Genomic DNA, 11,263 nt, shown 5'->3' with positions numbered 1-11,263 from the left:
CCCAGATTAGTCTGTCAGACAGTGAAGCGTGACTCACCACTCCAGAGAACGCGTTTCCACTGCTCCAGAGTCCAATGAAGCATGACTTTACACCATTTCAGCCGACGCTTGGCATTGCGCATGGTGATCTTAGGCTTGTGTGCGGCTGCCTGGCCATGGAAACTTATTTCATGAAGCTCCTGACGATCAGGTCTTGTGCTGACATTGCTTCCAGAGGCAATTTGAAACTCAGTAGTGAGTGTTGCAATCGAGGACAGACGATTTTTACACGCTTGGTAGGCCAGCTTGTGTGGCCTACCACTTCACAGCTGAGCTGTTGTTGCTTCTAGGCGTTTCCACTTCACAATAACAGCACTTACAGTTGATCAGGGCAGAAATGTGATGAACTGACTTGTTGGAAAGGTGGCATCCTATGACGTTGCCAAGTTGAAAGTCCCTGAGCTCTTCAGTAAGGCCATTCTACTGCCAATGTTTGTGTGCTCAATTTTATACACCCGTCACAAGTTTGGCTGAAATATCCAAATCCACTAATTTGGTGGGTTGTCCACATACATAGTGTTATATGCTTTAGTGTTTCTTTGCTTTCCTCACCTCTCACACAGAAAGAGAAGGTTTATTCTTTATACATTATCAGGTTTCAGAGTCACTGTTTAAGCAGTGTAATCATTCAGAGCAGGAAGGGCACTGCCCTCCATGTGGGGTGAATGCCAACACAAACCAGAGAGTGGGAAAGGTGACATGAGGATTCCCAAACACAAGTTCCATATTTTATATTCCACAAAAATGTCCCACTATCAATTTTCATAAAATTCATTTAAAAAAAACAGTATCAAATGTGATACTTCATTGTGACGCGAGTTGGCTAAGAGTTGAGGTGTCACGTTATTTCAGAGGTGTCAACCAAATGAACAAGAGGATCAACTCAGACAGAATCATTTATTATCCTACATCACTTACACAAAAAAATAAACAAATAAAACTAAATCTATGAAATGAATTATAACAAAAATCACATCTTGCTGTTTTTTTCCTCGACCACATAAATAGTTCTACTCTAGCAGGCTCTTACAGAGCTCAGAAATCATTGTTGCAATGAAGAATATCCAGAACCACTGTTCTAGACCACACCGGAGGTAGAAGTACTTGCCCCTTAAATAATCTGATCCTAGATCAGTGGTTAACACCAAATGTAGAAAGAAAGAAAAATGACCCTGGACCACTGGTTAGGGGCAACTTCTATCGAGTCCAATGAACCACACTAAGTTCAACAGCAGGAGTGGTCATGTTGCTCCACTGAATCAAATCCCCCCTCACAGTATCAGTTTCTTCTTTATGGTGCCTGAAAAGGAAAAACAACCATTGATTTAATGAACATATAGACTCACCATCTGCTAACAACTCAATTCAGATTTCGGCACCCAGAGCCTCTTAAAAATAAAGCTCCGCTCAGGGTATTATAATATACAGCCCAGTCGACCATAATAGTTCCCAAACCACTGCTTGGAACCTCCCAGTAACACGGTTTCTGTTGCAGTAAAATGTACTGCCACCACCCTTTCAACTGTGTGTGTTCTAGTCCTGGGTTGCTCTAGCAGTCATTTTTACCACTGACACCCTTTTAATAACTGGGCTTGGAATCTAAATGGGATTCCAGCTCTATGCAAGTAACAACACGTTGCTCAGACTGTGAGATTACGTGTTTTTCATTTAATTTAATTGGTCACAGTACAAAAATATGTATGCATTCTCGGAATGGCCGCTTTCTGGCCCCACCAAATGTGGAAACCAGTCCTCGACTCCGTTGTACAAGCCAAACTGTCAGTTTAAATAAGCAAGCAGAATAATATTTCCCAATATCATTAACACCATGGTCAAACACAACCATGTATGATGGAATAATGATGCCTGTGCTATTGTCTCCAATGGTGAGGGGGGGTGTGTGGTGTTATTTACTCGTCTCCAGTCCGTCTCGTTTCCTCTTGATTCCGATGGTGAGGTTCTCCTTCTCTTTGAGAGCCTCTGCTGATGAGTTGGGCCGGGGCAGCTGGTGCCCGGGGGTCGGACCTGGTCTGTTACTGAAGTACCTCATCTTTAGAGCCTGGTGACAGGGGGTGGAGGGGGGGGGGCTTTAGAGCTAGGAGAAACAGCAATGAATATACTGAACTAAGAAGCTGAACTAAGGCTGCATCACAAGTAGCACCCTATTCCCCATAGGGCTCTGGTCAAAAACAAAAGTAGTGCACTATATAGGGAACAGGATGCCATTTGGAAGTGCATATAATCCGCAGGGTAATACAAGCATGTAAAAAATGAAGTAACTTGTGAAAGATACGCAGTGCCACAGCACACCAACATACCTGTGTAGCTGTAAGGCGTGTGGAAGGGTTGAAGGTGAATAGACCCTGTAGTAGCTCTAAGAGGTCGTCTCCTGCAGCACTGAAGATGTGTTCCAGAGGAGTACCAGGAAACAACTTAAATGACACATAGTCAGGTAGACTACTCATCCCCTAGAGATGGAGAGAGAGAGAAAAAGAGACAGAAACATGAAGGCATGATTTAAATCCACAATTTAGTATTAAAGAACCAGGTATTTTAAAGCAGATGCTTCATCTTAAAATAACCACACCTGCAGACACAGAAAACACAGACGAGTACTCACAGGCCAGGTGTCATCTGTAGGAGTCCCCAGAGCTTCAAAGATCTTACTCAGCTGGTCCAGATCTGAGTCTCCAGCTAGGAAGGGTAACTGGAGAGAGACAGAGGGTGTTACACCACAAACATGCAGTGAGCATGGGCTCAGTCCCAAATGGCAACATATTCCTACGGGCCCTGGACAAAAGTAGTGCACTATATAGGGAATAGGGTTCCATTTGTGACACAGCCTTAGTGTGTACAGAAAGATGTGTGTCTGCCAATACAGTTCTGGAACCTTAATGCTCAGTCTAGATCAAAAAGTCACCCCGAGACAAGACAATTTTGGAATTTCGATTCATCTGAGCTGTCTAGTTTCACAGCATTTTTGTACCATTATACAGACAAATTGAGTCGTTTTGTCTTGTCTCAATGCTTAAATTGGACTGAGCTTATGTGGTGTGTGAGTGTGTATACCCTTAAGAGGAGCTCTGCAAGGATGCAGCCCACAGCCCACATGTCGACGCCCACCCCATACATCCTGGCACCGAACAACAACTCTGGAGAACGATACCACCTGAGAGAGCGCAAAGATTGCATCACAAACCCAGTGAAACATAAATTAAATGCATTTGTTTTTTTTATTAAACGGACAAAGGCTTTGAAAAGGAGTTTGAGAGTGACACCTACCTGGTGACTACCTGGTGAGTGTAGACTCTGTTAGGGCTGCCGAAGGCTTTAGCTAAACCAAAATCAGCCAGCTTCAACACACCATTCTCATCCAGCAGCAGGTTATTGGGCTTCAGATCCTACACACAGACACAGTATTTTACTAATTTCTCCTTTGCCAAGATAATCCACCTGACAGGTGTGGCATATCAAGAAGCTGATTAAGCAACATGAACATTACACAGGTGCACCTTGTGCTGGGGGCAATAAAAGGCCACTAAAATGTGCAGTTTTGTCACACAACACAATGCCACTGATGTCTCTAGTTTTTAGGGAGCGTGCGATTGGCATGCTGACTGCAGGAATGCCCACCAAAGCTGTTGCCAGAGAATTTCATGTTAATTTCTCTACCATAAGTCCACTCCAACGTAATTTCAGAGAATTTATCAGTACGTCCAACCGACCTCACAACCGCAACCCATGTGTAACCACACCACCCCACCCCATATTTCTGTTCAGTATATGTATATATTTTGGAGTTTTACAGTTAAACAGATTCTGAAGATCAGTCTACTGCCCCTAACATGACCTCACACAGGCACCTATGAGAAGGTGTGTAATATGAGCATGCTTTGAGAAGGTGTGTGTTAACCTACCCTGTGCAGAACCCAGTGGTGGTGCATGTACTCCAGGCCCTGTAGAGTCATCACTATGAAGGCTTTGATGTTGGCTGGAGTCAAAACCAGACTGGTATCTTTGATGATCACCTAGAACACAGGAAAGGGAGTTAGACCAGGGATGTCAGTCTCAATAGTCTACAACCCCCTTTAACTCTACAGGTTCAGGTTCACAGACAACAAAACACCTCTCAGGAAAGCACAAGCTGATCTGACAGATTTTCAGCTCAACATCTCTATACATAGAAAGACTATCAAATCCTCATGTCAGACCGCTGTGCACTTTCTCTGTCAATGATCTGATAATGGTCATTAGATCATCTTGAGAGCTGTGGGGAGCGGGGTATGGTGGCTCTTAGGGGTCTATTTTCCTGCTCTCTACCTGAGTTTTACTGGCTGTGAAACTGGAGATTCATCTGAAGCCATCGGGCAGCCACAGACTCCCATAAATACAGAGTAAATAGGAGAGATGGCGAGAGAAATGGGGATGGGCTGAGAGAGAGAGATTTGTTCCCCAGGGCCAGAGCTGGCCCTATAGAGCTCCTCGGAGAGAGATAGAAACCAACTAATACCATAGCTCTCAGGCTGCTCTCTCTCTGGGCAATCTTTGATGTTCAGTGTGACTGAACCCATCTGTGCCTCAGGGAGGACATACCAGAGAGCTCTCAGAATGAACAGAGTACTAGTCTGTAAAGGGAGCCTCTCGCATATCCAAAAGGATCTTCAGACTGAGTCCCAAGTAGTGCCTTCTCTCTCTGGAAAGAAATGGAGTATCCCTGTAGTTGCCTCTAGTGTCCAAAGCCACTTCTAGAATACCATCCCAATATGAACAAAACATAAAGCACAGTCTTACCTCCAGATCTGTCTCCATGTAGTCAAACACCAAGCTGATGTTAGATTTGTGCCCAAATGCATCAAGCAGCTGAGAAACAGAGATGTGGAAACATGGTGATGTAAATGTAGGGATATACTGATACATGATATTGTGCTTACTTTGAGAACATTACACAATTTCACAGTAAAAGTGATGGTGAGCAAGATAATTAAGATAGTTTAGAAAGGATGCTTTGGTTATGGATTAATATCCAAATGAGCTCTAAATGATCATAAATGCAACTTATGAGGAAACTGATTCAGGGCTCTACCAGGAAAGCATTAATATTACTACTGACAGTTTCCATTACAACAGTGGTTTAGTTTGATTCTTACCCCAATAATGTTTGGGTGACTTAACTCCTGCAGTAGTTTAATCTCTCGTAGGGCTGTTCTGTTGATGCCTGAGAGATACATGATCAACAAACATGAGACAAATATTCTGAATCATACTTCATGGGGTGGCTTCCCAGACAAAGATTAAGCCTAATCCTTGACTTTTAAAAAAACAACATTTTAATGGAGATTCTCCACAGAGTTTGCTTTTTAGTCCAGGAGTAAGTTCATCTGTATCAAGGAAACCACCCCATACATAAGTTTGAATCTAAACCACTCTGAAGCTCCTGTACTGGGGTGCGTGGACACACACTCACCATCTTTAGCCTCTGTTCTGTGTCCAACTTTGATCTGTCAGGAGAAACAGCACACACTATTAATAGTGTACGTTATAATCAAATCACCATAGCTGTAAAGTGTGGATATGAAATCAACAGTTTCACGATGAATTGAATGGCATTGTGTAATCCTGGTCATAGCTCATTTGCATATTGTCAGTCCTTAGCATCCTGTTCTCCCCGGCCCCCAGATTATACCCTACAAGGCCTACACAAAAACCGTACGCAGAAAAAATTGCTGCTGCTGGCAATGTACTTTGGAAGATTCTCAACTGGGCAAAAGTCAGTCCTCTCCTCCATAAGCCATATGTAGGAGTGTCAAATTTGTTGATAAGCGAACAGAGAAGTGTCCTCCTCTCCTCAACCAACTCCTCCTTCCGAGGAAGCACAAGTGTATCCTATCGGGAAGTGTTTTGAAATGTCACACCCCCTTTGAATCAGGGGTGTGTTCAGTACGACAGAATGGTGTGCAACGCTGAATTTAACAGAAACGGTACTGAACAACCAGTTGAAAGATGTTATGAATATGGTGGCAGAGAGGGCGATTACCGTATGGTGCCCTGGATCTGAACCCCGCCCTGTGCAACTAAGTCCTGGACTTCCTGACAGGCCGCCCCCAGGTGGTGAAGATAGGCACAACACCTCTGCCACGCTGATCCGCAACATGCGGATCCCACAGGGCTACATGCTCAGTCCCCTCCTGTACTCCCTGTTCACCCATGGTTGCATGGCAACGCACATCTCCAACTCAATCATCAAGTTTGCTGATGACACAACAGTGGTAGGCCTGAGTACCAACAACGATGAGACAGCCTACAGGGAGGTGGTGAGAGCCATGGCGGAGAAATGCCAGGAAAATAACCTCTCCCTCAACAAAACTAAGAAGCAGAACGTGGACTTCAGGAGACAGCAGAGAGAATACGCCCCCATCCACAGGGCCATAGTGGAGAGGGTGAAAAGCTTCAAATTCCTCAGCATGCACATCACTGACGACGTGAAATGGTCCTTTCACAGACAGTGTGGTGAAGAAAGCGCAACAGCACCTCTTCAACCTTAGGAGGATAAAGTAAGTTGGCGAGGCCCCTAAGACTCTCACAAAATGCTACAGATACACCATTGAGACCATCCTGTTAGACAAAACCAAATTAAATCTCATTTTCCATTCTTTAGTGATGCATTTTGTTGATCCTGAACCATTCAGCCCAGATCTTAGGGACTTTACCTTCTTGATGGCAACTATTGTGTCGTTGGTCTTGTCCCTGGCTTTGTAAACAGTGGCAAACTGTGGGAAGGCAGGAATAACAACATTCGTTGATAAGTAAAACAGAGTGAAACTAACGTTACCATCAACTTCAAAAGAGACAAGCAGATAAATGTAGCTAGCTACTCAAGAAACACAGCTGACGTTAGTGTAGTTAACTAGCTAGCAATAATTCATTAGCTAATTCAGGTTATCATCAGACGGTTTTTTAATTGCTGTAATTTTGAAGCTGTTGCCTTTGCAGAAATCGGCAATGTATCACAACTCATGCCATGGCTAGCTCATTGTGCTGCTTGCTAGCTAGGATAGTATAAGGTAACAGCTAGCAATCGAGCTTTAGTTTTCTCTGAACCTATAAAGCCCTAACGTTAATCTAAACAAAGCGGCTCATAAGCAAAACACTACATTGGCAAGATAATAATGTTTCTCATTACCTGACCCTCTCCCAGAAAATCTAGTTTTTCATATCTTTTTGCTCGGGACTTCACATCAAGCGCCATGATCACAATTTCAAACTGCAATTTCTCCAACTTCCGGCTTTGTTAAATGTCCATAAGTATTTCCGGGTGAAACGAACATCGTTTTGAGTGTTAATTTTTGACCAACAGCGTCATCTGTTGGTTACTATTAACCCGAAGACTGATATCGACGTGATTATATGATCTAACCCACAAAACAAATAGTAACGATAGGTGTGTAGATATTCTATCTCCTTTTGTCAAAAAGAGAAACGCACTTGCACTTGTAATATCGCACTTGTAATCTGGATCTATCCTAGCCCATTATTGGACTAATTAAGCCTAACGTTACTACTTAGTCCAAGAACCTTAAATGTTCTAAACCCTGTCTAAGCCGGGGGATGGGTTTCTACTAAGCTATATATAATTGTTTTAAGGTCACACCAAGGATAATTTTGCTTTTTGATTTTGAATTTTAAGACCCCTTAAAGTATCCCAAAAATCTATACAAAAAATATTTGATTAAACATTGTATTTGGCCTTAATGCTATTAGCCCACACAAACACATTAAGTAATAGTTTCACTACATGGAACAACAAATAGTCGCCCCAAATGTTTTTAAATAAAGTTTGTTCTGAAGTGTCTCCTATATCTGAGACATATAAGAAAGATCAGGATACATTTGTTTTTTTTAAACATGTATTTAAGGTTCCCACAAGGCCATATTTACATATTACTGCGCTTGTTTACAGAAAACCGATGGAAGACAGAGTGAACTACCTGTGGTAAATACCTATCTGCATCTCAGAATAACTGTGTGTAAATGGAAGACCGACACCACAAGCTAGTTGTCAAGGAAAAATTAAATTCAAATCAAATTTTATTGGTCACATGCACCAAATACAACAGGTGTAGACCTTACAGTGAAATGCAAATAGTCTGGGTAGCCATTTGATTGGCTGTTCAGTAGTCTTATGGCTTGGGGGTAGGTGCTGTTTAGAAGCCTCTTGGACCTAGACTTGTCGCTCCGGTACTCTTGCCGTGCGGTACCAGAGAGAACAGTCTATGACTAGGGTGGCTGGAGTCTGACAATTTTTAGGGCCTTCATCTGACACCGCCTGGTATAGAGGTCCTGGATGGCAGGAAACTTGGCCCCGGTGATGTACTGGGCCATATGCACTACCCTCTGTAGTGTCTTGTGGTCTGAGGCCGAGCAGTTGCCATAACAGGTAGTGATGCAATCCGCCAGGATGCTCTCGATGGTGCAGCTGTAGAACCTTTTGAGGATCTGAGGACCCATGCCAAATCTTTTCAGTCTCCTGAGGCGGAATATGTTTTGTCGTGCCCTCTTCACGATTGTCTTGGTGTGCTTGGATCATATTAGTTTGTTGGTGATGTGGACGCCAAGGAACAAAAGCTCTCAACCTGCTCCACTACAGCCCTGTCGATGATAATAGGAATATTTTCCTGTAGTCCACAATCATCTCCTTTGTCTTGATCAGGTTGAGGGAGAGGTTGTTGTCCTCTCCCTCTGACCTCCTCCCTATAGGCTGTCTCATCGTTGTCGGTGATGGAGTTGGAGTCGTGCCTGGCCGTGCAGTCATGAATGAACAGGGAGTACAGGAGGAGACTGAGCATGCACCCCTGGGGGGCCCCCGTGTTGAGGATCAGCGTGGCGGATGTGTTGCTACCTAACCTCACCACTTGGGGGCGGCCCGTCAGGAAGTCCAGGATCCAGTTGCAGAGGGAAGTGTTTAGTCCCAGGCTCCTTAGCTTAGTGATGAGCTTTGAGGGTACTATGGTGTTGAACGCTGAGCTGTAGTTAATGAACAGCATTCTCACATAGGTGTTACTTTGTCCAGGTGTGAAAGGGCAGTGTGGAGTGCAATAGAGATTCCATCATCTGTGGATCTGTTAGGGCGGTATGCAAATTGGATTGGGTCTAGGGTTTCTTCGATAATGGTGTTGATGTGAGCCATGACCAGCCTTTCAAAGCATTTCATGGCTAAAAGACGTGAGTGCTATGGTTCGGTAGTCATTCAAGCAGGTTACCTTAGTGTTCTTGGGCACAGGGACTATAGTGGTCTGCTGTTTTAAAACCGGTGTATTTTGCTGTTGTGGAAATATTTTTATGTGATATGAAAGTAAAGGGATTTATGTTTCCAGAACCATACCGCAATTGAGATTCGATTCACGTTTCGCTTCAGTATTTGGCTGTTTTGTCCTCCAGAGCCAATTCGCCCTCCCCCGGCTTAGGCAGGGCTTAGATTGTTTAGTGCCAAAAATAAGGGGTTAACGCAATACATTTAATGCATCAATTTAACCTTTTGTTTTTAGAAAAAATATTATTGCAGATGTGAAAGATAAGGTCCTTATGCTTCTTAAACCATACCACATACGATGTGTGTTAATGTTCAGGCCACGCATCTCTGTCCATACTGTCATTTGTATGTTATTTACTCACACTCAATACCTCAGACATCACTGGTCTGATTTTGACAAAGCTTGGGTGTATGATGCATCTTGCCATAGAGATCCGGCATGTACAAAACCTTTGAAAGGTCACGCCCCTTCATGAATGTACTTGTCCTCTTGCTCAGTTGTGCACTGGGGCCTCCCACCCCTCTTTCTATTCTGGTTAGAGCTACAGCACAGCATTGTAAGAGATCTTCAGTTTCTTGGCGATTTCTCACATGGAATAGCCTTCATTTCTCAGAACAAGAATAGACTGACAAGTTTCAGAAGAAAGTTCTTTGTTTTTGGCCATTTTGAGCCTGTAATCTAACCCACAAATGCCGATGCTCCAGATACTCAACTAGTCTAAAGAAGGCCAGTTTTATTGCTTCCTTAATCAGCACAACAGTTTTCAGCTGTGCTAACATAATTGCAAAAGGGTTTTCTAATGATCAATTAGCCTTTTAAAATGATAAACTTGGATTAGCTAACACAACATGCCATTGGAACACAGGAGTGATGGTTGCTGATAATGGGCCTCTGTGGATATGTGTGGCCTCTGTGTGGCCTCTGTGTTTCCAGCAACAATGGTCATTTACAACATTAACAATGTCTACACTGTATTTCTGATCAATTTGATGTTATTTTAATGGACACATTTTTTTCATTTTCTTTCAAAAACATTTCCAAGTGACTCCAAACTTTTGAACAGTAGTGTATGTAAATGAGATATTTCTGTATTTCCATTTATTCCAAAAAACATGTTTTCACTTTGTCATTATGGGGTATTGTGTGTAGATGGGTGAGAAAATAAATGAATTGAATACATTTTTCAGGCTGTATGAATACTTTCTGAAGGCCCTGTATCTGCTGTCCCATTTGAGCTTGAATTGTTGTCACTAATCGGCCCAAGGGCGTTGCTGCATCATTTGTGGGGGACAACATGTTTACAGTTGCCTTGTTTTATTAATCTTTTCTAAATACTGCTTTATGACAAAATTACTATGTTGAAGACTACAAATTATGATGATCATTTCTTCATCTATTTATTTCGTACATGACTTAAAACGGTTGGTGTCAGTCACAGTTATCAACCAAGGCTTTATTACTTTTTTTAAAAAGACAGTATCTGACCCGGACAGTTTCTTTTCTTTCAAAATCTTTGACAGGGATCCCCCGAGACCTGTCCCCTTCAGTATGGAAGCTTGCGTGATATATGCACCAGTGAACACACACACACACACACACACACACACACACACACACACACACACACACACACACACACACACACACACACACACACACACACACACACACACACACACACACACACACACACACACAGAGCTCCATGGCTTCTTTCAGCTTAGTGATGTATATGCATCAGTGAACACATCTCCAGTCTCAAACTTCCCTCTCCGACATAAACCCTCCCATCCCAGAGGATTAGACATGGGGCTGCCCCTCCGCCCCTCTCACAGATAGATTGACACACATACAAACACACACACACACACACACACACACACACACACACACACACACACACACACACACACACA

At 43.1% G+C, this 11,263-nt stretch overlaps 1 protein-coding gene across 1 annotated transcript; it reads right to left on the bottom strand.

The window, feature by feature from the left end:
* Nucleotides 1-917: 917 nt before the first annotated feature.
* On the bottom strand, nt 918-7,348 carry cdk7 (cyclin-dependent kinase 7). Its single transcript, XM_020473198.2, has 12 exons — nt 7,220-7,348; nt 6,747-6,806; nt 5,504-5,537; nt 5,187-5,254; nt 4,831-4,899; nt 3,957-4,067; nt 3,322-3,440; nt 3,109-3,208; nt 2,660-2,746; nt 2,358-2,507; nt 1,954-2,098; nt 918-1,339 (listed from the first exon to the last, which is right to left on the bottom strand). Exons 1-12 carry the CDS (start codon nt 7,283-7,285, stop codon nt 1,311-1,313), a joined length of 1,038 nt encoding a protein of 345 aa, XP_020328787.1. The 5' UTR covers nt 7,286-7,348; the 3' UTR covers nt 918-1,310.
* Between the last annotated feature and the right edge of the window lie 3,915 nt (nt 7,349-11,263).

The sequence above is a fragment of the Oncorhynchus kisutch genome, linkage group LG3 (assembly GCF_002021735.2).
Source record: "Oncorhynchus kisutch isolate 150728-3 linkage group LG3, Okis_V2, whole genome shotgun sequence".
NCBI lineage: Eukaryota > Metazoa > Chordata > Actinopteri > Salmoniformes > Salmonidae > Oncorhynchus > Oncorhynchus kisutch.
The sequence above is the reverse complement of the archived record's forward strand: the minus strand, read 5'-3'. Positions and strand labels throughout refer to the sequence as shown.

What these genes read in the sequence shown, in the direction of transcription:
- cdk7 (XM_020473198.2), bottom strand. Translation starts at nt 7,285, where the DNA reads ATGGCGCTTGATGTGAAGTCCCGAGCAAAAAGATATGAAAAACTAGAT. An exon ending in CAATAGTTGCCATCAAGAAG is followed by an intron (nt 5,538 to 6,746) that starts GTAAAGTCCCTA and finishes TTCTCCTGACAG; the next exon opens with ATCAAAGTTGGACACAGAAC. An exon ending in ACTCACCAGGTAGTCACCAG is followed by an intron (nt 3,209 to 3,321) that starts GTAGGTGTCACT and finishes GCGCTCTCTCAG; the next exon opens with GTGGTATCGTTCTCCAGAGT.